Source organism: Bos taurus, chromosome 17 (genome assembly GCF_002263795.3).
Source record: "Bos taurus isolate L1 Dominette 01449 registration number 42190680 breed Hereford chromosome 17, ARS-UCD2.0, whole genome shotgun sequence".
Classification (NCBI taxonomy): Eukaryota; Metazoa; Chordata; class Mammalia; order Artiodactyla; family Bovidae; genus Bos; species Bos taurus.
Genome location: NC_037344.1, coordinates 34,800,045 through 34,827,738, shown reverse-complemented (window position 1 = coordinate 34,827,738; position 27,694 = coordinate 34,800,045). Strand labels below are relative to the sequence as shown.

At 36.9% G+C, this 27,694-nt stretch overlaps 2 protein-coding genes and 1 non-coding gene across 6 annotated transcripts in view; 1 reads left to right on the top strand and 2 right to left on the bottom strand.

Annotated features, from left to right (window-relative positions):
* The window catches only part of FGF2 (fibroblast growth factor 2), a 59,520-nt gene extending 33,111 nt beyond the window's left edge, over positions 1 to 26,409 (top strand). The window contains 2 exon segments of the mRNA NM_174056.4: positions 6,396 to 6,499; positions 20,201 to 26,409. Of these exon segments, the coding sequence (NP_776481.2) occupies positions 6,396 to 6,499; positions 20,201 to 20,386 (290 nt within the window). The 3' untranslated portion in view covers positions 20,387 to 26,409.
* Positions 8,015 to 8,086, bottom strand: TRNAC-ACA (transfer RNA cysteine (anticodon ACA)). The gene has a single exon. It is a non-coding gene; the product is annotated as a tRNA-Cys (tRNA).
* NUDT6 (nudix hydrolase 6) overlaps positions 20,578 to 27,694 on the bottom strand; it is a 60,031-nt gene continuing 52,914 nt past the window's right edge. For all 4 annotated transcript variants that reach the window (XM_024976967.2, XM_005217592.5, NM_001105650.2 and 1 more), the window contains 2 exons: positions 25,805 to 25,859; positions 20,578 to 21,267 (listed from right to left, as the gene is read on the bottom strand). In XM_024976967.2, the coding sequence (XP_024832735.1) occupies positions 20,870 to 21,267; positions 25,805 to 25,859 (453 nt within the window). In that variant the 3' untranslated portion in view covers positions 20,578 to 20,869. The remainder of the gene's footprint in view (positions 21,268 to 25,804; positions 25,860 to 27,694) is intronic.

Genomic DNA, 27,694 nt, shown 5'->3' with positions numbered 1-27,694 from the left:
GTTCTAGGAAACACTGACTTATGTTTCCAAAAACCATATCCTTTTACCAGGGACAAACTTCTCTAAACGTCAGCTTATTTATATATGAGCAGGGTGCACTGCTGGAGAAGGCGATGGCACCCCACTCCAGTACTCTTGCCTGGAGAATCCCAGGGACGGGGGAGTCTGGTGGGCTGCCGTCTATGGGGTCATACAGAGTCGGACACGACTGAAGCGACTTAGCAGGAGCAGCAGCAGCAGCAGGGTGCACTGCATGACCTCTAAGTCCGCTCTAACAAGTTAGTATTTATGATTTTAAGATTTATCATCCCTTGAGCCTATTCAAAGGAAAATGATACAAATTCCAAAAAAGGAGTTGCAAAATGTTTTGAGCCATAGTGTCACATTGAAATAATCCTTTGGCTGGCTTTTTGGTTATACTGCGTAACTAAATGTGTCAGATGTTAATGGTCTGAGCACTTGAACATTTGAGTAGTTTACTTACTGTGATCAGAGTTTCTGTTTCTTTGCTTACCTATCTAAATCATTTTAGAAAGACCATGTAAATTCTCCTTTGCTAAAGACTGTCAAGTAAAAAGTAGACAACTGTTTATGGATATTGTAGATGGGATTTAAGACGTAACTGTATTATGATGGGACCAAGTGATGACTAGTGAAGTGAGTGTGTGCAAGTCACTCAGTTGTGTCCAACTCTTTCGGACTATACGATCCATGGAATTCTCCAGGCCAGAATGCTGGAATGGGTAGCCTTTCCCTTCTCCAGGGGATCTTCCCAACCCAGGGATCAAATCCAGGTCTCCCACATTGCAGGCAGTTTCTTTACCAGCTGAGCCACAGGGAAGCTTGCCTAATGATAAGGTTCTTCAATTCGGTGCTTTACAGCTTTTGTTTTTATGCTACAGCAGAGGGGGAAAAAAGTTGAATTTTAAGCTTGGATAACACACTTTTTCCAAGTTCATCTCTTACTGGACTTAAATATCAACATTAGGAAGCCATGAGAAGTCTTACGTTTATCAAAACTGTTGACTTCTGTGCATCCAAAACCTGAACATAGATTGGTGGTCTCCAGCATGCTGAAAAGACCTGGGCTATATCAGGGTTCAGAGGTCCAATTTAGAAAGAACGGTTTTCTATTGTAGATTATTTTTAAGAACTTTCAAAATGTAAAATATAATGTAGATACAGGAAACCATATAAAACAAATTCGTATATTAATGGGTTATTACTAGGTGAACATTCTTATAACCACCACTCAGGTTAGAAAACAGAACTTTGCCAGCCACCCCAGACGCCTCTCTGTGTCCACTGCCTCTCCAATAAAGTACACAGATTTCTAATTACTTTGAATTTCTTAGTAGTTTCATCACAGTGATAGGCATCCTTAAATATTCTAGTTTAGTTTTGCTTTTTAAAGTATGAGCTTTAGGCCTTTTTTAGTCTCAGATCCCCCTTCCATCTTTTTTTCCTCCATAGTAATTGATTGATTGTTGAAGAAACTAGATTATTTGACCTGCGAGGTTTCTCAGTCTGGATTATGCCTGTTGCTCGAGCTGTCTCAGACTTGGCTGTTTAGGCTTCGGGGCTGTCTCCTGCCTCAGTCCTGAAATGACAATCTGCCTGGAATATCATTTCTTTTAATCTCCCTACCCTGTACCTTGTTTGTGATATTATCTCCTACATATCTTTCAAACCTTAGCTCAAATCTCATCTCTCCTAGAAAGATTCTCGGATTTTTTCATCTGATAATATATGTCATTTTCTGTAATCTCATAGCACCTGTATAATACTCATGTACAATACCAAGGACATTACAGCAATGAGTTCCTTGATCCATTTTTCTTTTGCGTGAGATGCTTTCAACTCACCAGATGTTCACAAGGTATTTCTCTGTGCCTGGCATGGGATAGAGACAGATAAAGTATAGTTCCCTTTTGGATGATATGCTTCTTACATCTCTTTTAATTGAGATACTTCCTCTTCCTCTTGTTACTCATAAATGCAGTTATTTCCAGTCATGTTTAATATGGCATACACTTGGTATTTTATACAGCATATAAAAATTGGCTCACAATGGATCAAAACCTAAATATACAAGGTAAAACTAAAACACTTAAGAGAAAAGCATAGGCATAAGTCTTCATGACCCTGGGTTAGGCAATAGTGTCTCCAATACGACAAGCAATGAAAGAACAAAATCAATACGTTGGATTTCATGAAAATTAAAAAATGTTTATGCATCAAAGGATAACATCAAGAAAGTGAAAAGACAACCCACAGCATGGAAGAAGATATTTATTTGCAAGTCAGATATCTGATTAGGGCTTGAATCTAGAACATATACAACTCAACATGAAAGTCTTTAAAAATGAGCCAAGGATCTGAATAGACATTTCTCTAAAGATACACAAATAGCCAATAAACACATGAAAAGATATTCAGCATCAGAAAAATGCAAATGAAAACTAAGAGATAACCACTCTATACCCAATCAAAATAACTATAATAGGAAAACAAAAACCCAGGACTACAAAAAAAAGTGGCCTGGATGTGGAGAAACTGGACCCCTTAATTTCTTGTGAGAATGTAAAATGGTTGCTTTGAAAAACAATGTGACAGTTTCTCAAATGATTAAACATGGTACCATATTGACTTTTCAGTATATGTCCAAGAGAAAAGAAAATGTGTCTATACAAAATCTTGTACAGGAATGTTTGTAGCAGCATTATTCATAACAGCCAAAAACTGGAAACTGTCTATCAAACTGGGTGAGTAAATCAAATGTGGTCTAATTCAATGGAATGTTATTTGGCAATAAAAAAGAATGAAGTGCTGATGCATGGCCATAACGTGAGTGAAACTTGAAAACATGCTAAGTGAAGGAAGTCAGTCACAAAAGACCACATATTGTATGACCACATTTATATGAAATTTCCAGAATAGGCACATCTATAGAGATAGGAGGCAGATTAGTGGCGGCCTAGAGTTGGGATGGTGGTACTGGGAACATAGGAGGTGTGGGATGAAGATGTTCTAAAACTGATTGTGGTGATGGCTGCACAACCTTGTGACTGTATTAAAAACCATGGAATCACGAATACTTTACATGAATTGTATCTTGACTTAAAAAACAAAAGTACCAGTACTAGTTTAGTACAAGTACTTTAGTACAAGTACTGGTACTAAAGTAGTACTGGTACTAAACTAGTACCAGTACTAGTTTAGTACAAGAGCCATTGACAGTACTTAAACATCATGGTAACTCTGGAGAAAGAACTTCTAAGCTGGAGTTAACTGATATGAACAGTTCAAGTCAGCTAGGCAAATAAGCCGCTTACCGTGCTGGCAGTTTTTTTGTTTTTTTTTTTAGCATAGTTTTCAAATGACGATGTTAAGAGAATAAAGTCTCAGGTAAATGAAGCCTACCTGATCTCAAAAGGGAAAAATGTCAGATCAGGTTAGTTGACAATGTTATTCTTATATTCCATATACTTACTGATTTGTCAATTTTTGCTTCAGTTCTGTTTTTTTTCTTGAGGTATCTCTCCTGATTATGAAATAACTTTGCTCATATCTAGTTACACTAGTTGCCTTGAAGTCCACATCAGATACTAATATAGCCATACCAGCATTCTTAATAGGGTGTGCAACTTATGTTTTTCCCACATTTTCAATTCGCTCATATCTTTGTATTTAAAGTGCTTTTCTTGTAAACAACATAGTTGGGTTTTGCCTTTTATCTTGTTGACAGTTTTTTCACCTTTAAAAAGTGAAGTATTTAGTTCCTTTATATTTAATTATTGATATGTTGAGTCCCTTGGACTGCAAGGAGATCCAACCAGTCCACATTCTGAAGGAGATCAGCCCTGGGATTTCTTTGGTGGAAGGAATGATGCTAAAGCTGAAACTCCAGTACTTTGGCCACCTCATACGAAGAGTTGACTTCTTGGAAAAGACTGATGCTGGGAGGGATTGGGGACAGGAGGAAAAGGGGACGACAGAGGATGAGATGGCTAGATGGCACCACTGACTCGATGGACGTGGGTCTGAGTGAGCTCCGGGAATTGGTGGACAGGGAGGCCTGGGGTGCTGCAATTCATGGGGTCGCAAAGAGTCAGACACGACTGAGCGACTGGACTGAACTGATTGATAATGTTTGGGTTTAATTTGCCATCTTGGAATTTGTTTACCCCATTTGTTCTTTGTCCTTTTGTTTCTCTTTTCCTGCCTTCTTTTGGGTTGTAGTCTTCCATATTCCATTTTTCTGAGACAAAAATGGCCCAGCTGTTAACTGTTGGGGTAGTTCAGGAGTTAACTTTGCTCTTGAACTCCACCTTGTCTTTTCAGATCTCTCTTCATCCTCCTTTTCATTTAGTGAAGGCTCAGTGCTTCTCGGGGGCTCTCAGCTCTGTTCTGCTTCCAGACTTCAGTGGATAGCTGCTTTGCACTCAGCAAGGCCTAGGTGATTCAGAAGGCTCTGAGGCCCTTCTGTTCTGTCTTCTGCCTGTCGGGTGTGATGGTTGTACACTAGGTGTAAGCTCTGTAGGAGAGAACTGGCAGGTGGGTATGGAATTGCTCTTTGATATCAGCAGCTGTTAAAAGTCTGTAAAAGTTCAGCTGGTTTATTCATACTCCCCATTTTGGCAGGATTATTCTTCTTCCTGTTAAAAATGGAAGCAGGTCATCTCTTTTTGCGGGGAAGGGACCCCAAATGTGGAATTAAGTGAAATTTTGTTTGTTTAGATCTCTCTATACCTCAGATCTGATGGGTTTTTAAAGAAAATCTATGATTTTGTGGATTATCCAGCTTCTTATTGTTTTAGGCTCTGGTTCCTGTCTCTGTTTTTATGGTTATATGGTAACAAACACTTTTCAGGCATTGACAGTTTACTTTTTAGTGGCTTATCAAATAACAGTATCCAAACGTGAATTCCCAAGGAATCTATGAAAGGCCAATGAATAAATGAATGACATTTACTTTTGCTTCTGAGTCACTGGTATTGACCACATGTTAATATCCATAATCTGACTTATGAATACAAATTATACATTTACAAAATGGTGGGCTGGAGCTAGGCTAGTTTATTGATAGATTGCCAGAAAAAAGTATAGTGATTGTGCAGTCATGAGCATTTATACAACCTCATGAGTTAAAAAGAGATGCTCATGTATCATATATGACTTAAGGATCTAATCATTAATAGAATTTTGCTTATATTTGTCAAAAATCTTTTCTACATTTTTCCATAATGTTGTGAAAAACTCTGTTTTCATGACTTGATTATATTCCTTTTACTTTGTATCTTATTTATTTATTTCTATTTTACTTTGTCTCTTTTAAGATTCTGCAGAAGAATTTCACCTGGAATGACTGGTACATTGAGGAGAATCAGACATAAAATTAAATGTCCAACAAATGTCTTTTTTACTTGATTCCCTTTGTGGTAATTTATAATGCAGGTTATGAGAAGCACAGTTCTGAGAAGTCTGACAGTAAAGAGTTAATCTGACTTACCAAGAATTTCTTAAATTTAACTAGCCCCAGAACCTGTTTTTTAAGTAATCTGTTAGTCAAAATACATTTTGGAGAATGCTGCCTCTGAATAGCAAAAGAGAAATTTTAAACTTAATTTTCATTGAGTTGATTAGATGATTATTTGTCCATCTAGCATTATCATGCTTATGTAATATCTATTTTTTGTTTGTTTTCTGACGATCTGTTTAATATTGACAGTGTAGTGTAACACCTTGGTCATCCTCTTCAGGATCTTATAGGCTGAAATCTTCATCACACCATATAAGCAAATTAAATGTAAACATTATTTTTTTGCAAATATCTAGTTGAAAAACAAAATCTATATATCAAAATCTGTCCATAAAGAAAGATGAATACATTTGCATTGTATTGAATGGAAAGCTAGAAATAAGAAACTCAAGGAAATACAAACCAAAAGATAATAGTGAGCAATTATATTTTATTTGTGAAGAACAGGTTAAAAATAGCTTTTAAAGAATTTAAACTTTAGTAGTGTGAAAATTCTCTTAATTGGTTTATATATTTATGTACCCTTCAAATATGTACACTCAAAAAAAAAATCTTTAGTTAACAAGGCCAAGTGGAGGTAATTACCTATTGAACAAGAGAAATTCTCCATCTGTCCCTCTTATCAGCTGACACTGGAGTGAGAAGGGAGTCTGGAGGCACTTGTGCTCTAGAGGGTCATTCGCTCTAATAGAATTTAATTGACGTTTCACCTCGGCCGCCAGCTCCTTGCCAGGGTGGACTAGCTGGTTGCCTGCGTGTCTCAATCTTTTCCCTGTATGTTGCCTAAATGTGTTATGTAGATGCCTCATTTTCCTATGATACTACAAAGGTAATTTTTCTCTGTTACTTATAGTCAAACTACAACTTCAAGCAGAAGAGAGAGGGGTTGTGTCTATCAAAGGAGTGTGTGCAAACCGTTACCTTGCTATGAAAGAAGATGGAAGATTACTAGCTTCTGTAAGTAATGCTTTCTGTATTTATATTTTTTTCTTTAACTTTTATTGCTGTAAATTTACTAGTATTGGTATTTATTAAATTTTTACTAAGGTTTTGTAAATATTATACCACTTAATCTTCACATTCATATAAATAGAGAGTATTATACTCTTATTTCACAGATGTAAAAACTATAGTCCTGAGGGAGAAATAAAGCAACCAAGAAAAGACAGCTCGTGTGAGGCAGAGTCTGGAGGGCAAGCCAGGTGGTCTTAAGTGTCTTGACTCCCGAGTAGGCACTCTAATTCACTGCATTTTGCTGCAAAGCTATTATTTAGTTATAAAAATATATTGTGCAGTTGTCTGAAGAGCATTGGGATGGACATATTAAATTTTGAGTATGAGTTTTAAAACTTCTTTAAAATTTGACATACAAAACACTATATAGAATACTCTCTGCCATGGACTGCAGCCTACCAGGATCCTCCGTCCATGCAATTTTCCAGGCAAGAGTACTGGAGTGGGGTGCCATTGCCTTCTCCAGGGGATCTTCCCGACTCGGGGATTGAACCCAGGTCTCCCACAATGCAGGCAGACACTTTACCCTTTGTGCCACCAGGAATGCCTGTGGGCTCCTCACTTAGGTACAAATGCTGGCTCTGTCACTTATTAGCTGTTTGTTCCTGGGCAAACTATTCTGAGTTCGTTCCCTTAGCTATAACACAGAGACAACAATGATCCTATCTCAGTTTTTGTGCAGACTAGTTTATATCAAGTGCCAAAATCAGGGTCTCTTATACATAGTAGTGCTCCAGATTTTCACCTCCTCCTCCTGTTCTCACTTATAAACAAGCTCATTTATGAGCAGAGACTTTTTAACTTTTTATCACTGCCACTCCAGGGTCCTCACTCCTGGCTAGTATCTTCTCCATTAATGCAGGTTCTCTGTCAACTTCTACCATTATTATTACAACTGGGATTGCATGTCTGTTGACCAGACTGCGTGGGGAATGATGCAGGGAAACAGAGCAGTATAATAGACACAGACCCTACTTGTGTCATTGCGGGAGTAGGAAAGACATGTACCTAAAAGTGTGTTTATACACAAACCTCAGCCATGATACCAGTAGCAGTTAGAAGCTCTCTATAACTTTCCTCACAGAAGGGATCTAACAATACTTATTAGGTGTTTTGAGCTTATACAGATAGTTTTTGATTTTTTTTTTTTCTGAGTGAAGATCTTTGGATTTCTTTTTAATTAACTTAATGGTGTGTAGTTGACAATGTCACATTAGTTTCTGCTGTACAGCAAAGTGAGTCAGTTATACATAATATATTCTTTTTAAGATTCTGTTCCCATATAGGTCTTTAGGATTTGAGTAGAGCTCCCTGTGCTATAAAGTAAGTAAGTAAAGTTGCTCAGTCGTCTCCGACTCTTTGCGACCCCATGGACTGTAGCCTACCATGCTCCTCCGTCCATGGGATTCTCCAGGCAAGAGTACTGGAATGGGTTGCCATTTCCTTCTCCAGAAGATCTTCCCAACCCAGGGATCGAACCCGGGTCTCCTGCACTGTAGGCAGACGCTTTACCATCTGAGCCACCAGGGAAGCTTTTACTAGTTATCTGTTTTATATATGTGTACATGTCATTCTCAATCTCCTAATTTATCCCTCCCTCCTGGGTAATTATCAGTTTTTTACACCTGTGACTCTATTTCTACTTCTAAAATAAATTCACTTGTACCATTTCTTAAGATTCCACATATAAGCAATGATATTTGTCTTTGATTTACTTCTCTCGGTATGACAATCTCTAGGTCCATTCATGTTGCTACAAATGGCATTATTTCATTTTTTTTATGACTGAGTAATATTTCATTGTATATACATACCACATCTTCTTTATCCATTCCTCTGTTGATAGACATTTAGGTTGCTTCCATGTCCTGGCTATGTAAATAGTGCTGCAACAAACACTGGAGTGGCATGTATCTTTTTGAAATATGGTTTTCTCCAGATATATGCCTAGGAGTAAGATTGCTGGGTTATATGGTAACTATTTTTGGTTTTCTGAGAAGCCTCCATACTATTCTCCATAATGACTGTACCAATTTACATTCCCACTAACAGTGTAGGAGGGTTCCCCTTTCTCCACATCCTTTTCTAGCATTTATTGTTTGTGGATTTTTAAATTAATGACCATTCTGACTGATGTGAGGTGATACCTTATTGCTCTAGTAATTAGTGATGTTGAGTATCTTTTCATGTGCCTCTTGGCCATTTGTACATGATCTTTGGATTTCTGAAGGGACTGAAACATACTTACAGAGAAAAAGAATATTCACTGAGTGATCATGTGATTAAGATATATTTATTATGATATGTTTGTGATTTTTGCAGGATAAAAGTCTAGGTGTAAAGGTGCTTTCTCTCTCCCTTTTTGTAAAGGAATAAAAATTTAGAATGGTCTTCAAGAATAGTCAGTGTCTTTGAGTGTAAGGCAGTGGCACCCCACTCCAGTACTCTTGCCTGGAAAATCCCATGGATGGAGGAGCCTGGAAGGCTGCAGTCCATGGGGTTGCTGAGGATCGGACACGACTGAGCGGCTTCACTTTCACTTTCACTTGAGTGTACTAGATACTATGCTAGGCATTAGGATGATAAAACTGAATGCCAAATGGCCTGTGCCTTTAATGAGTGGCAGTCCTGGGGAGGCAGAATTGTAAATAAGTATTTGTAGTAACGTGTAGGAGAAGGCAATGGCACCCCACTCCAGTACTCTTGCTTGGAAAAATCCCATGGACGGAGGAGCCTGTTAGGCTGCAGCCCATGGGGTCGCTGAGAGTCGGACACGACTGAGCGACTTCACTTTCACTTTTCACTTTCATGCATTGGAGAAGGAAATGGCAGCCCACTCCAGTGTTCTTGCCTGGAGAATCCCAGGGACAGGGGAGCCTGGTGGGCTGCCGTCTATGGGGTTGCACAGAGTCGGACACGACTGAAGTGACTTAGCATAGCATAGCATAGTAACGTGTAAGGGGATTGATACGTTCCTTTTCTATCTTGCATGGATGCATAGTAATATAGGAAAGGAAGTGATTAAATGTGTCTAGATTGGGGAAGATGACCTATAAGAGGATTGAATGGAGATTGGGTTATGGGTAATTTTAGGACACAGCACATGCAGAGACATGGATGCAGGAAGCTTACTAGGAGTCTCTCCAGAAGTACAGTTTACTACTGTGGGAGTGTAAGGTGCAAAGGCAGTACGAGGTAGAAGGGAAGAGATGTGGCTGGAGAGGCAGGTAAACTGCCTCCTGAAATATCTAATGTGTCATGTTGCAGTCAGCAGTGGGAAGCTGTGAAGTGTTTTAAGAAGACACACATCAGATTTGAATTTGAGAAAGTTCTCTTGCAGCAATGTAGAGGATGGACTGGAGGGGGCCAGGACTGGTGGAGACAGAGCAGTTAGAAGGCTATGGGAATAGTCCAAGCAAGTGATAAGAATCTGGCAATAACAGGATGGAGCAATGAAGTTGATCAGGTTTAGGACTGGAATAAAGGAAAAAGTCAAAGATGACATCTGGGTTTCCAGTTTGGATGAAGAGGTAGATGAGAAAGGGGTTAGAAGAAAAGAGCAAGTTCTAGGAAAAGGTAATACAGGTTCAAATTTAGTCTTATCTAGTTTGAGCTGTCTAAGAGAAATTCAGGTGAAGATGTGTAACTACACAGTTGGAATTATGGGTTTGGACTTTAGAAGTCTGTGTTGACCTCGGTGTCATCAGTATATAGTGGATAAATAAGGGGAATGGATGGACTTTCCTAGGCGGAAAAAAAAAAAATATATATATATATATATATATAGCAATGAAGACTACTTGCATGTCTTCCACTGTTCTTGCTACAAGCCTGTTGTCAACTCAAGGGATGATGTAATACTTGGGAATGTACTGAAGTAGCTAGCATGTTAAATATTTCCAGGACAGTGAATCTGAGGTTAACTCCAGTATTTTCACCTCAGGACGTGACAGACACACACAGTGCGAATCACTTTGTCTTCTATAATAGTGTTGATTTGGCTACCACCAGACAGTAACGGTGGTGGAGATAAGAAAGGAGATGACAATGTTAGCTTCTGTCTTAACTACGGACAACACTAGTCAAAATGGTTTCAAAGCTCCAGACTTTGCTATGTCTGTCTCAGTCTGGCTCAGTGAGTGACTTCAGATTCTTACCCTGTGGTTTTCCATTATTGAGATTAGAAGATCCAGTAACCTGGTAATCATGGTGTTCCTGTAAGATCATCACTGGAGGGGTTATTTATCTTGAGAACATAGGCTGGAACTTAGGTTCATCTGTAATGATAAAAGGCTCTATAATTATCTAAAGTGATGATAACAAGCTATTCTACTTTATTTATGAAAACTTTTTTTTTTAATTGAAATTTAGTTGATTTATAATGTTTTAGTTTCTGGTATACAGCAAAGTGATTCAGTTTTACACACACATGCACCTGGCAGTTTAGTCTTTGGGGTTGCAAGAATTGGACACTTCTTAGCGACTAAACCACCACCACATACATACACACATTTTTTTCACATTCATTTCCCTTATAGATTATATAAGACACTGAATATAGCTCTCTGTGCTATAAAGTAGACTTTGTTGCCTTTTTTTATATACAGTAGCTTATATCTGGCAATCCCAAACTCTCTATTCTTTTTCCCCTTTGGTAAGCATTAGTTTGTTTTCTATGTCTATGGGTCTGTTTCTGTTTTGTAAATAAGTTGATTTGTATATTTTTCAGATTCCACATATAAGTGATATGTAGTATTTCTCTTTTTCTGTCTGATGGACTTCACTCAGTAAGATAATCTCTAGGTCCACCCATGTTGCTTCTATGGCATTATTCTGTTATGGCTGAGTACTATTCCATTGTGTTTATATACCACATTTTCCTTATCCACTCATCTGCTGATGGATATTTAGGTTGAGAAGCTACTCTACAGTGCATCTCTGAAACTACTGGGGTTATAAAAGAGGAGAAAATTTATGACACTAGACCTAAAAACTGAGCTTTCTTCTCATTCTTACAGAATACTCTACAAGTTAGAATTCAGAGAATTTTGACTCCTTCTCTTGGTAAATAGGCATTAAGTGTCCCAAACTTGCTTCTGTACCATCAGAAGCATAAACTACTCTAAAATGAAGTGTTTTCTAGTGTCTCCCTTAGCTAATAAGCAGGACCTTTCACAATATTTATGGTCACAGCATTTTTAGTCTTAAATATATTTCTGTCCCCTTGGACAGAAATTAATTCTTCCTGATACAACAGACTTCCTTTAGATTGGTATAGCAAGAGTTAAATCAGCAATGCTCAGATATTTACCACAAACTCTGAAGGGACAAAGCCACAGTTGTTACACATAAATGGAAAATTCAGGATTTATCGATTTTCTTTGAGGAATGGCACCAGCCAAGATCCATTTGTTCCAGCTCCCGTCCTAGAAGCTATTCCTGCCAAGTTCATGAGTTAATCTCTAGTCTTACGATACAGTTTGTATGGCTTTCTGCCTTGCGTTTCAACAGCCATCCTCTTTCAGATTAGTCTGGGTGGGCTGAGTCAATTTTCAGATGAAAAAGTAAGTGTCGCTACTCCCAAACCAAGGAGGTGGTTCAGTAAGTGGCATACTTCTTGGAGCCAGATCCATAGGCATTGAGCTGTCAACAGCAGCTTTTAGATACGAAATTAAAAGTCTTGACCCTTGGCTATTAATATCATCTTGCCAACATTTACTGGGTTGAAATGAATCACTGATGGTGAGACATCCCATAGCTAGGGATGTCACTGGGGACCCACTCAGGTGACTTCCCAGAGACTACTGGACATGTAAGAAAAAAAGCAAAACGACTTTGCATGTAAGTCCAAGGTTGTGACCAGTAGCCATCATGTGGGGATGCAGATGTTCCTTATTATGTAGAGACACTGGGTTTATGAACTTGAACTTGCCAAAGGCATAATTCTTTCCACTCTTCTTTTACGGGGCCCTATTTCACATCCATCCCTGGGTTCTTCTGCATTTCCCCCTGTGTGTGATTCCTACACAGATTTATAAAACTCGTTTCCCTCGCCTCAGAAAGAGCATTCTGGACAATAAAACATTTTAGTTTCTAGGAGTCACATTAGGTTGACTACCACCAGTTGAGAGTATAAAAACAAGACTTAAGTTGTGTACCTTTTTTATTTTTTTCCCCAACATCTTCACATGTTAAGGGTCTTCTTCCTCCTCTTCGAAGCTAGAAAATATAAATGTACAAGCAGTAACTAAATTTATCTGCCAAAGCATAAATTAAGGCTGACGTTGAGTATTCTTTAATACACAACAGACTCCTTATTCCACTCCATAGCAAGATAGATTCTGTTGCTATGAGCAACAGAAGCCCATAACAAATATTGGAATTTGATTTCTTCAGTGTTCAAAAATTGCATATAATAAGGTTAACTGCGATCTTAAGTTTAAATCACCAAACCTCAGTGTTAGCACTGGTATGAAAAAATTTGCCTGATCTTTATCTGCTAGAAAGTTGCATGTTGTTTTCTATATTATGTGATATATTGTGATAACCTAAACAAAATAACTTAGTATTAGAATGTATTTGACCTGTGTTGATCCATATGAAATATGCAAAAATTATATTATCTGAGGATACACATTTAATTATTGGAAAATACTTTTTCACTTATCAAATAGGGGGCCTTATAATGAAATGAAATTTACACACATAGTAAAGGAAAAGATTTTTGAGGGTTCACTTAGATTGGCAAAATATACTGATTAAATTTGTCAGAAAAATGCAGTAATTAAAGAGCAATATATATCATTTTAATTTTCTTTAAAATCATTTTTAAAAGATAAAAAGCTTCCCTGGTGGCTCAGATGGTAAAGAATCCACCTGCAGTGTGGGAGACCTGGGTTTGATCCCCAAGTCAGAAGATGCCCTGGAGAAGGAAATGGCAACCCACTCCAGTATTCTTGCCTGGAGAATCCCATGGACAGAGGAGCCTGGCAGGCTGCAGTCCATGGGGTCTTGAAAAGTAGGACATGACTGAGCAACTGACACTTAACACTAGATTAGATGCAAACACTACGACATATTAAGAACTACTGCTTTTTTTTAGAAACCAATCATATAAAATTTTACACAGGCTACATACATACTACAATATTAAGATTAAATTTACTTTTAACTTTCCACACTCTGTGTGTCTTATTTTGTTTTGAAATAGTCAACACTGATACTGACATAATGTCTGTCTTTAATTCTCAGAAGTGGGGTAAGCAAAAGCATTTTTGGATTCATGTTGAGCAGACTCGTAAGTTAAAACTGCAACATCAAAGTACTGTAAAAGAATGAATAATCCAAAAAACAGCATGGTGGAACGGCCCTAAGGGTCAATTTAACAGAAGTGCATGAGAATTCTGAGGCCAATATGTAAGGACAGGAGATTGGAGTGAGGGGGAAGGAGAGGAGAATTTACTCTAGTTTTTTTTTTTTTTTTCTTTCTTAAAGTGTGCCAGGGCTTTAAGATTGTTTGAAGGCTTAAAAATTGTTAAAAACTAGGAGGGATCAGCAGACAATCTCTACCCATACGGCATTTACAGTCTGGTGAAATAAAGTGGATATGTATATATAAATAAATGATCTGTATCTGGATGTTTTAGAGCACAAAAATAAATGAGATGCTTTTATCCATCATGGTGTAACAAGAGTCACTAAATTTAGTTACTTGAAAGATGCTCTTATTATGGTCACACTGTAGCGCTAGGGTCAGGTTTTAAAAATATTGATTTTAGAATAGTTTTAGTTTTTCAGTCAAGTTGTGAATATACAATACAGAAAGCATCTATATACTCCATTCCCAGCTTCTCCTATTAACATATTACATTGCATGGTACCTCTGTCACAACTAATGAATCAATATATTGATCATTATTAGCTAAAGTTCACACTTTATTCATATTAGTTTTACCTCATGTTCTTTTTCTGTTCCAGGATTAAGTTTAGGATACCACATTTAGTCATCCTGTCTCTTCAGTCTCCTCTACACCTTGACAGTTACTTAGACTTTCCTTTTTTTTGATTTGACAGTTTGAGGAGTACTGGTCAAATAAGGTCTTTCAGTTTGGGTTTGACTGATTAGACGTGGGTTATAAGTGTTTGGGAGGTAGATCACAGAGGTAAAGTGCTATATTTTCATTGTATCACTTATCACTAATAGTATTAACCTTGATCACCTGGCTGAGGTAGTGTTTGTCTCCACTGTAAAGTCACTCCTGTTCACCCCTTTCTGTACTGTATTCTTTGGAAGAAAGTCACTATACACAATCTACATTTAAGAGATTGGAGGGTGGGGATGGGTGGGGTTTATGCTCCATCCTTGAGGAAGTAGCTACATAAATTATTTGGAATTCTTTTGTATGAGAAATTTGTCTATTCTCCATTTATTTATTTAATCATTTATATCAGTATATGTGCATGGGTATTTAATTTTATGCTTTGGGTTATAATCCAAAACTTTGCTGTGTATTTGAAATTGTTTCAGCTTTGACCACTGGGAGCTTTTTCAGTTGGCTCTCATGCTCTTTCACATACCCTAAACAATGTGGGCTTTTTTGAGTATTTCCTTATCTTATGGCCTCTAAGAGTGCTCTAGGCTCATCTTGTATATTCCCTACTCCAGCCTAGAATGAGCTATTTCTCTAAGGAGCTTGGTTCCTTCTAATACCATTAGAAAACGGTATTAGAAACCAAGATCTGGGTGTTTGCTTCTAGGCAGCCTTACCTGACAGGGCAAGGCATCTATGAACAGTTCCGTATTTAACTATGTGTATAGTTTTATATTAAAAAATGAGTACATGCTGATGTATCCAACCCTTATCCACCAGTATCACATGAACCACTTTAGCCTTCCATGCTGGCTTGTCTATAGCCACCTACTCCAAGAGTGAGAAACCTGGTTCCTCCCATCTCCTGCAATTAGTTTTTCATTATGTGTAAATATCTCACACTGGTTCACTGTCTTTTAATTTACTTTGAAATTTAAAAATGTCTAGATGAAATACAAATCAAACTATTAAAAACTGTTGATTATGCTTTTTCAAACTCTCTTCAGTTCTTTGCTATTTAGATTCCTACAAGGGGTCAAACTTCCAGCCTGCACATCTTTAAAACCATTAGCATCACATCAGTATCAACAAATGCTTATTAAGTCCCTTATCTTATTAAGATCCTAAGCTATGCTGGTTCACATACATAGCATTCAGGAAAGTCTTGAGGTGTGGTCTACCACTGACACAAGATACATTTGTATTACTCTCATACATGTACATCTACATTCATTTTTTAGATTCCATACCTTTTAGAATTGAGAATAATGGTTTACTGAAATTATTGTAACACACTTCCTAGCTTTCAAATAAATTAGTACTTTTCAAGTTCCAATTCTGTGGTTATTAGCATTAGTAAAAGGGAAAGAAGGTTAAGTGATGTCTGTTACACAGTAAGTGCTCAGTAAACATTTTTCTCCACTAGAATACCTACTATTCATCTCAAACTCAACATGTCCAAAACTGAATTCCAAATCTGTCCCTATAAAACCCATCCCCACTCATAGCTTTCCCCATCTCAGCAAGCCCATCACTGGGCACTAATGCCAGTGCCATCCTTGACTTCTCTGTATGTCTTACCCTGAACATCTGATCTGTCAGGTTAACTCTTGACAACTCTACCTGCAGAACACATCCAGGAGGAGACAGCTTCTGATCCTCTCTGGTGCCACCCCTGTGGTCCGAGCCTCCCTCTCTGTCTAGGTTCCTGAGCAAGCCGCCAACAGGTGTCTCCACATCTGCCTTTGGTCCAGAGTAATCCTGGAAAAATAGATCAGATCATGCTCAAAAGTCTATAGTGGCTTTTCATTTTCTCAGGATAGAAGCCAAAATATTTGTAATAGCCTACGACTCTTGTATCTCATTACTTCTCTGCCTCATTTCCTATTCCTTTTCTCCTCCAAACCTTCTGCTTTATTTAACCCTCTTGCACTTCATACTCTAGGCATGATTCTGTTGAAGGGATTTTACACTGGCTTTTCCCTCTGCTTAATGCTCTTCTCTGGTATCTGGAGGGTTAACCCCACTTCCTTCAAATTTTTGCTCAAATACCAGAGCCTACTGTTACTTTGCTATTTAATACTGCAACCTAGTGTGTACCCCCCACCATTTCCGTTATCCTATTCAGCTTTATCATATAATTTACTCAATTATGCTGTTTATTGTATATCTCCACCAGTGAGAACTGAAGCAGCAAAAAGGGAGGGAACCTTGTTCAGATTTGTTCCCTTATTTGTTCCCAGTGCCTAGAAGAAAATATATGTTAAATGATTAAATGCATTATTTGAACTACGTGCTTTTTGTGTCCCCAAACTATTCTTAAATTTTAAAAAATGGAAAATTAAATTTGATGAAAAGGTATCTGATAGATACATGGGCAAAGGGTATCTACAATCTGAAGTTACTAAGAGCCTTGAATTTTGGATTCCTCATTTGTCAATGAGTATAATATTGTGTTGGCCAAAAAGTTCATTTTGATTTTTCTGTAATATGGTATGAAAACCTGAACAAACTTTTCGGCTGACACAGTAAATAAAATGCTATGCATGAGAGCGGCCAATAACCATGAATTTAGGGATTTCCTAGCTCCTGCGCCTATGTACAATAAGGCCTTGAAGAACAAATTGTATAAGCCCTTAGAAGCTACTTATCTACTGCCTCTGTGATGTCGCTTTTCCTTTTCTCTTAAGTTTGAAATGGTGAGCAGTTAAACATTGAGTATAAGAAAAAAGCTCTGTAAATATGTTTATAAAGTTAAAAAAAAATTACATTGCATCAATTTTTAACAGGAATACTGACATCACAGCTAGTGAAGAGAATTTGTAAACTCAGAATGGAAGGACTGAAAATCACTTAAAATGGGATATTAAATGCCTGGTTTTAGCGAGACTGAATTTTGGCCCTGCTACCCATTACAGAGATGGGAGTTTGTTTTCAAGTGCAGAGCAGCAGTTTAGGAAACTTACATGTCTGAACGTTTGGCACAGATGCACAGTTTCCTTCTTTCTCCTCTGTGTAAAAGAACAAGAAACCTCTGTTTTAAAAAATTGTGGGTTCCATGATGTATTATCCACTTAATCCCTGGTATCATTCCTTTTCTCTAAAATATTAGCAGTTGGCTGAGAAGGCATATATTATTGGTATGGTACATAAACCATTGGTGAAACATTATAGGTGACACACCCTTGAGGCTAACCGAACACCAAAAAATGAGCTTATCAACATCCTGAGGATAACTGATGTGGGTTAGGTCTACTTCTGGGGAATTAGCCCAAATCTCAATGGTGACCTTTCATGTTATCTTTATGATTACATGACTTTTCCTTTAACTCTACTGTTCTGCTTCTGATCTCAAACCTGGAATAGGGAAGAGGAAGATGTTTGTTGCTGGCACTCAAAAATGACAAGATAACCTGTATTACTTTAACACATGAAACACGATAATTTCATGAAACGTAGAGTGAAAATATTGGCCATACAATATTCACGTTAGTATATGTATTCCACTGTTATCACATTTGAATCTCTTTGAAAACCCCAAGATAGTCCTATGTATCATACAGCTGTTCCTTGTGCAATATCTGCTTCTCTGTAAGGCTACCTGTGATTTATTTGCATCAGAAAGTCTGAAGTTGTTTTCTTAGTTGCAAAAGATGACCAAACTAGATAAATTTGCACTTCAATTTATAAAAGTTAACTGTAGTCAGAACAAGCCAAGTAAAATTCTTATCCCTAGAAGCTGACTAAAGGAGCTAATATTCACTTTTAGGGCTTTTTCAGTACTTTACTTTTAGAACACTGATTATCATGCCAGTTCTTTTCATTGCTGTACTTACATGTTTTTCTCACACTTTATGCCACTCTGTTTATCTTAGAACCAAAGAATCTGGGAAAAGATTCAAGTCTTTTGAATGTGGATTTCCCTAAACCTCAAGTTTCCTAGATTTGAGTATGTAGAAATCAGCTGGAATCTGGTATGCTCATAATACAAAACCATAGGTTTATGTCATGTATCTGTGTACACATGTTGTATTTATATGTGGACATATGTGTGAATGTATATGGTTTTCTATATAAAATTAACTAATTATAACATAAAATATAATTTTTCTTCTCTTCTCTTAAATTGAGTAAGTCACTTGTTGACTTTTCCCCCCAGAGGTCAGTAAATATCATCAGTGCTGCCCTATGAAGTTGATTTTTGAACATTTACCTGAAATAATGCAACAGCCTATTGGACTCTATAACTTGGAATATTATTTCCAGGTCTCACTATTTGTAAATCTAGCTATTTTCCACCTCCTCTAATAAACTGTTGAAGTAAAATGGCAGAGTAGTTGCCCTTCCCACAAGAGACTGTCTAGATTATTTATTCCTCATTATCTATTAGTGTTTTGAGAATGCTGTGCTGTGCTTAGTTGCTCAGTTGTGTCCGACTCTTTGAGACCCCATGTTCTGCAGCCCACCAGGCTCCTCTGACCATGGGAATTCTCCAGGCAAGAATACTGGAGTGGGTTGCCATGCCCTCCTCCAGGGGATCTTCCCAACCCAGGGATCGAACCTAGGTCTCCTGCATTGCAGGCAGATCTTTACTGACTGAGCCACCAGGGAAGCCCTTGAAAATGCTAACCGTGTTACAATGTTCCAGTACAATTTTTTGGCATTATATACATTGGCAGTTTTCTGTACAATAAATTATTCTCTTTATGCCTCAGAATCAGTGTTAGTCACTAGGAAAAAACATAATTTAAGGAATAAATTGTTTCTTTGAGTAAAGTATTACTAAAACCCTTCTTCTTTATGGGAAGGTTACCCATGGGTTTCAGTACTAGAGATGCTGCTGCTGCTGCTGCTAAGTCGCTTCAGTCGTGTCCGACTCTGTGTGACCCCATAGATGGCAGCCCACCAGGCTCCCCCGTCCCTGGGATTCTCCAGGCAAGAACACTGGAGTGGGGTGCCATTTCCTTCTCCAATGCATGAAGTGAAAAGTGAAAGTGAAGTTGCTCAGTTGTGTGTGACTGTGTGTGACCCCATTGATGGCAGCCCACCAGGCTCCTCCATCCATGGGATTTTCCAGGCAAGAGTACTGGAGTGGGGTGCCATTGCCTTCTCTGGTACTAGAGATGGATGGACCATAAATACCTAAGCGAAAGCCATTGCTTTGCGTTTCCCTAACTTTTTCGTGCTTCCTGTTACTGGATTTATGCTTTGTGGAGACCACTGAAAATCTGTTCATGGGATGTTTTAGTTCTGTGCCAGTGTGGTTTTTAGACCACCTGGGTGCTTCTGCTGCCCAATATCTGACCTGTCCGTTGTGAGGCTGCAGGATGGTCCTTGGACTGCTCTTCCAAGGAGATGTGCTTCAAGTTGTACTGCTGACATGCTGTGTTCTGTCCCACATCTTTCTGCAGAATAAGAAACCTGTGTCAGATTTTGGCCTGTTGAGTCTTGCTAGTTTGACTGTCCTGCTGAACCCAAAGCACTGTGTACTATTTCTTTAAATATTTAATATGAAAGTATCACAACAACTACTAATTTTTCCTTTATTTTGCAGAAATGTGTTACAGACGAGTGTTTCTTTTTTGAACGATTGGAGTCTAATAACTACAATACTTACCGGTCAAGGAAATACTCCAGTTGGTATGTGGCACTGAAACGAACTGGGCAGTATAAACTTGGACCCAAAACAGGACCTGGGCAGAAAGCTATACTTTTTCTTCCAATGTCTGCTAAGAGCTGATCTTAATGGCAGCATCTGATCTCATTTTACATGAAGAGGTATATTTCAGAAATGTGTTAATGAAAAAAGAAAAATGTGTACAGTGAGCTGCTCAGTTTGGGTAACTGTTCAGATAACCGTTTATCTAAGAGTAAAATATTTAACCATTGCCTTAGTTTTTTTTTAAAGAAAAAACACAATAACAGCAAAAATTCCTGGAAAATGTATACATTTCCACTTTTTATACAGCATTTCCTTTTATCCAGTGAAACTTACTTAAAGCTACAATCTTTCATACAGTTGCTTCATTTGAAGAGGCTTTTAAAATGTGTACAAACAAGTTTTCTTCATGGAAATTATAGACATTAGAAAATTAAAGTCATATTTAGTTATTAACCCAAATGTCCACTACTTCCTATAATATGGCACACATTAATCTACATGTACAACTTACTTAAACATGTACAACTTACTTAAACATTTTAAAAACATGTAAATATGAATTTAATCCATTCCTGTCATAGTTTTGTAATTGTCTGGCAGTTTCTTGTGATAGAGTTTATAGAACAAGCCTGTGTAAACTGCTGGCAGTTCTTCCATGGTCAGATCAATTTTGTCAAACCCTTCTTTGTACCCATACAGCAGCAGCCTTGCAACTCTGCTTGTTATGGGAGTCGTATTTTTAGTCTTGACTAGATCGCTGAGATTCATCCACTCACACTTTAAGCATTCACGCTGGCAAAAATTTATGGTGAATGAATATGGCTTTAAGCGGCAGATAATATACATATCTGACTTCCCAAAAGCTCCTGGATGGGTGTGCTGTTGCCGAATACTCAGGAGGGATCTGAATTCGGATTTTATACCAGTCTCTTCAAAAACTTCTCGAACTGCTGTATCTCCTACATAAAAGAAAATGTACAAATCAATAACGATTATACTTTTAGAAATTTAATCAAAGATTTTCAGATAAGGAAGCATTATTATGTAAAGATTCAAAAGGTAAAAATTTACCCTAAGAAAAGAAAGCTTTCCCTGTAAACTCTGTCCTCTGGACATCCTGAAAAAACAAAGTATTTTCTTACCACTGTATAGCTAAGAAGCTTTTGAAATAATATTTCTTTGGCTTCTACTTGCAAGCTTACCCATCTATATATATGTATTTTGGGAGTCACATATTTTTAAATTCTTCCTGCTTTATTTCCCAAAAGTTAATATTCCTGTATATTTTTTCATTATTATCTTGTTCCTGATTATCCATTAAAACTGCCTAAACTGATAAACATTTGAAGTAAGAAAAAGTGATCCATTCTTCTTTACAAAAGTCTGTAGAGCTGCAGAATATATAGAACTAGGAAATGATTCAAATCATCCCTGGTCTCTCCTGGGACTGTCAGGCCTCTGAAGTCATAGGTCGGATTTCGTTATAACCATTTTGTTATGCTCTTCTAGTTATTCTGTCAGTGGAATCCCACCATGGTAATTTCTGGCATTTTCTTTGTTTCTTGCTGTTTCAAAGAACTTGGATTCATTCTTCTAACACCAAAATGCTACAGTCATCAGAAGTTTAAAAAAAAACTTGCAATTTACAGAATTTTATAATATTACCAGGCTTTTCACATTTTATAAAGTTGATTTTTAAATAATATGCAAATTTCTAGGACAGGATTTTTATTGCCATTAACTTATTTTTGTGGCTGCTCTTTCTAAATATCCAGATGAACCTCCTACCTGGGATTTCTGTAATTTTCTGATGCTGTCATTGTCTCCCAAAGTGTTTATGAAAAGCCCTAAAAAAGCTGCCTTCCTTGTCTATTTTCTGGGAAGTTTCACAATTGCCACAAGTATAGATTTTTGTTTAAATATCTTTTAATGCCTTCATTTTCTTGTTTGTCAGGTTGTAAACTGTATTTGGCTTCTCAGTAGTCCTGCTAGTGAGGAATAGGCAAGGAAGAGCAAGTAAACAAGAAATGTTGCAGTGTTTTTTCTAATAACAGCTCTGGAAATAAGCACAGGAAGAGTAGTGTGTAAAATATGACATCTGTCTACCATATTTGAATTCTGTGTGAACGAACTTTTTAATTGAGATTTGCTAAAGATCAAATCAACATGGTTAGAAATTATATTTTTAAACTGAAAATATAGAAAAATATATGTTAAGAAAAGGAAAACTTGGCTTAAGAAAAATAATTTTTGTTGTATTAAAAAACTTGTATTAAGTTTGTTACAGATTGTGGCACTAGTCTTAAATTTTACATGTCATTTGCTGATCTGACTTAAAAATTGTTCAAATGTTTAAAAAGTTCTTTAAACATTTTAAAATGACCATGGGGATCTTGTTTAGCTCTTAATAACACTAGTCAAGAGTTTAACATTTAGTTCCTGTGTCTAGCCTGCTTGTATGTTATAGAAGCACAGGATGGGGCTGGTGAGTGAATCTGCCAGGCTTAGCCATCACCACAGCAGCTGATTCAAAATCAGCACTGCCTGGATAGTTTGATCCATTTAACTTGAATCATGATGTCATTAACTAGATTAAAAATTAAATGGGCAAATAAGTGCTTTTAGATCTAGAGGAACCAACCCCTTCTATATTAAAATTGAAATCTCTTCTCCAAGGATTTTATGATGAATTAAAAATTTTAATTTAGGTAAAGTGCGTTATTTGCTGGTATTATTTTAAATGTACTGTAAGTAAACTGAATAACGGTTTTATAGATTTGAAGAATATAGGAAAACCAAGAGGGTTTTGTTTTTATTTTTGCTGGTTGAAAGATGTTTAAAAACATCATAGTGTTTTATTTAGTTAAAGGACAGTACTGAAATGGAGTTTATATTTGTTACTTCTATTTTGTAATATTTAATAACAGGATTAGGTTGAAATAAAATAATAGGAAAAACTGTGCAGAATGTGGATTTTCCTGGTGTCTCCCCCTCACTCTGGTACACTGATGAGCTCTGAGCAGACCCCACTGCTTTACAGACCTTTGGCTATACAGGGAGTTCTCTTCCTGTTAGTGCTAATGAGATTTTCCCCCCCCCAGAAAGGCAGCTTCTGTTTTTAACCTTATCTATAGATAGGCTTATCGGAGAAGGCAATGGCACCCCACTCCAGAACTCTTGCCTGGAAAATCCCATGGATGGAGGAGCCTGGTGGGCTGCAGTCCATGGGGTCGCTAAGAGTTGGACACGACTGAGCGACTTCACTTTCACTTTTCACTTTCATGCATTGGAGAAGGAAATGGCAACCCACTCCGGTGTTCTTGCCTGGAGAATCCGGGGGACGAGGGAGCCTGGTGAGCTGCTGTCTATGGGGTCGCAGAGTCGGACATGACTGAAGTGACTTAGCAGCAGCATAGATACCTTTTTGTACTCTGCTTCATTTACCTAATACTTATCAAAGAATGAAGGATTCCAAACAAATGAGCTTCTTATTTTAACTAGTATTTACTGCTTAACAGCCAGTATGAACATTTGCACATTTATGATGGCGGCAGTCCTATTACATACTTTCCTAAAAACAGAGTTTAAAGAAAATAAATAATTCCTGGTTGATTTGGCTTCATCATTAAGAGTAATCTATTACTATACTGTTACAAAACAGAAATGTACTCTACATAGACATGGTCTTTCAGATCTCTATGTCTCTTATCATTTCTAGCTGCTTTCAGAGTTTTATCACTTCTGAGGCAATGCTTCAGTTTTTCCTACTCCTAGGCAATATGGTAAATGCCAGTTGCTGCTTTTTTCTTAATTCCATGTGGCTGGAGGCATTAAAAACAATCTCTGACTAGGTGGGTTGTTGTTATACCCACAAGTATTTTTAAAAAGTAGTGAATTTCTAGTTATATGGACTTGAAATGTTCTGGAGTACACTCAAACCTAAAGTGTACTTATTTACATGGTGTGGAAATGTGTTTATTTACATTTAAATATATCTGAAATTCAGAATATCAATGAAAACTCAAATGAAAAAAGTTATTCATTTGAAAGAAAAAAAAAAAAAAAGTTATTCATTTGAGAAGGCAAGGTTCAGAAGAGGAAGTTATACAAACTTCCTATAGACTGCTATTTGCCCAGTATGGATTAGATAAGGATGTAAAACAGACACTTAACTAGTTCACATGATCTCATATCACATGATAGTGTGAGATAACCGGGAATTCTAGAGTAAATGGCTTTTTCTTTCAGCACTGGCACTACTACAAAATCCTTTTATTTCAACAGAAGACCTAGGGAAGACTAAGCTAAAGGTCAGTGAGCACCTAAAAACCAAAATCTGCTATGATATATTTGTAGTGAAATTTATTTATAGGATGTTAGGAGTTGGCTGTATACTACAAATAGGACATTTTCATCTGTGGAACATTAAAAAAAAATCATTTCAAGTATATATATATACATTTAAAAATAATTTAGGGCACTGCCTTCATATAAATGATGGCTAAAGAGAATAGGGTACATATACACAGTGAGGACAAAGTCATAGAAAAATAGTTAAGTATGAAATGAGTTATCTATTGATTTATTATGATAAGGACTGTGCCTGACACAATGGTTTAAGGAAGAGACAGGAAAACTCAATTTCTACTCTCGATTTCCTGTAAAATCAGTGACAAAGAATTCTTAGATTATTTCAAACTTCCCTTAGATACTGAGCTCAGTAAATTGTTCTAGGAAATTATCTCTCATTTCAGACTTTCTCACATGAGACATGTTACCATCTTTTGGCTTTCTGACTATCGAAAAAAATAGATAAAATTTCCATAAACAGAAGAATTATACCACCACTGTTCAATAATTGCCTTTAAAATATTTCACATTTCATTTAAAAGTTCTCTTCAACCTTGTGATAAAATGGTCAAGAATTTTTCTAATAGTAAAGTTCCAACAATTTTGTTATGCCGAGTTGCTCAGTTGTGTCTGACTCTTGTGACTCCATGGACTGTAGCCCACCAGGCTCTTCTGTCCATGGGGATTCTCCAGGCAAGAATACTGGAGTGGGTTGCCATGCCCTCCTCCAGGGGATATTTCCAACCAAGGGATCAAACCCAGGTCTCCCTCATTGTAGGCAGATTCTTAATTGTCTGACCTACCAGGGAAACCCTCCAACAATTTTAGTCAAATTCAAAATATCCCTTAATGCTAACCTTAACTGTATATCCAAAGTTTCTCATTTCCAAATTATCTAGAAGCAGTCCTAAGCCAAAAAACAGGTGTTATGCTCTGAATGGTATTATTTATACTAATGGAATAAATTGTAGTGTTAAGTTTTGCTATTAATTTTATATCAGCACTGAATAACTTCTTTGAAATTTTCTGACTTAGTCTAAACCAATTAGAAAGTGTAAAATCTCATTCTCAGCTCTAGAGCAAGAAAGTAAACACATAAATTTATTCAGCATTTTCAAGTCAATTATAAATATATAAGATACCCACCAATATCTTCTCCAGGCTCTGACAGGCCTCCTGGGAACTTCCACATGTTTTTCAGCTGTAGTATTAAATCAGAAAGCAAAGTTAACACAGCTCTTATTTACTAACATACACATACGTAGAGATGCCACAGAAGCTACCCATAATTGATCAAGGTGGTTGAGAATTTATTTTTTCGTAACTGCCACCAATTTTTTTCAGCTTCCTTCCTCACTCCTTTCTTCTCTCGGGAAACTGCTGACTTGTGAAATCTTTCCTATCTTTTTATTTAGGAAATAGAAGTGGTTTTTTTTATGTTAATGTGATAAATTCTGTATGAGTGAAACAGTGGGGGGAACATCTACTGAATTTGTATAGTTAAAAATTTTTGCTGCTAGTTTATTAAAGAATACATGAATCTTACTGATGCTGCTATAAATTAGTAGAAAATATATAAATGTAATCACTAAAGTATGCTATTTTTAATTTTCAATTTACTTTCTATATTGTGTGTCTAATCAGATATATTAATCTTAAGAGTTTTCTTGTTCTCTGTGTTAATGATTTTATGTAAAAATATAATTGTCTTTCCTGGGAAGTGTGAATAAAATTGATTTAAGTTTCTGGCTTTTTGTATACACCATTTCCTGTTCTTGGTGGGGAGGGGCAGGTGGGAAGATCTGATCTAGGACTGGAGATAAATATGAAAACTTGATTTAAAATCATTCTGCAGTAGTATGAAACAATATTCTTATGGCTGACATGATTATTTTTTCCTGTTAGAATTCTGTTAATATCAATCCATCACCATGATAAAAACTGAAGAATTAGAAATTACAACATACTCATAAAGGTGCTGCAGCTTGGAGCCAGTACACCTCATACTCTTCATTCATAAAACAAGTTTATGGACCTTACTGGTGTGCTTTGTGGACCCACTCATTTCCTGGACAAGAGCTCCTTAAAGAATGTGTCATTTCCCAACTATGCTAGGTTGGAGACTAGTGGCATGGTTCCCAGGGTTTCCACAGACTGTTGATTATGTGGGTACAGAGTTCTGGCTTTCCACCCTTCCGTGTCTGCCTCAGACTTGAGATTAATTTATAAAGCACATTATGTTTTTTTTTAATGTAGCGATATCTCAAAGTATATCTCAACATTAATGCACTGTCATTGGGGTTCCATTTTGAAATTGTTCCAGAAGCTACATTTCTATAGAAACTATGCAGACTTTTTTTTTTTTTTGTCTGCTAGGATATTAAACTTCACCACTATAAATTCTACTTCTAAAAAAGAAATGTTATGAGACAAACAAATGCTTCCCCAGAACAGAAACAAATTTTGAAAAAAATCTTCACCTGGACCTGATTGTAAGTAATTGGAAATAGTTGAGCTTACAGTTAGTTCTAAGTGGTAGGCTGAGAGGCGTAAGTTTCGTGATTTGAAAAACCTGGTTAATGCTCTAGATAAAATCAATCATTGAGGGGATAAGTCTGCCTTCAACCTTTTTTTTTTTTTTTTTTTTACATTAAAAAATACTCCCACTATCTGGGTTTAGCTATGTAAGTAATAATAATAAATACTAGATAACATATTGAATGTTCACTATGTTCCAGACACTATGCTATGTTTTAAGAAGAACTGTACACATTTACAGTAACCCCATGAGAAACTATTCTTGTTCCCATTTTTTTCCTTTAAATTGAAGTATAGCTGATTTATAATACTGTGTTATAGCAAAGTATATAATGTATAGCAAAGTAATTGAGTTATATACATATTTTTTCATATTCTTTTCCATTATAGATTATTACAAGATATTGAATATTGTTCCCTGTACTATACAGTAAATCCTCATTGCTTATTGTTCCCACTTTAGAACTGATGAAACTGAGGACAAAAGATTTAATAATT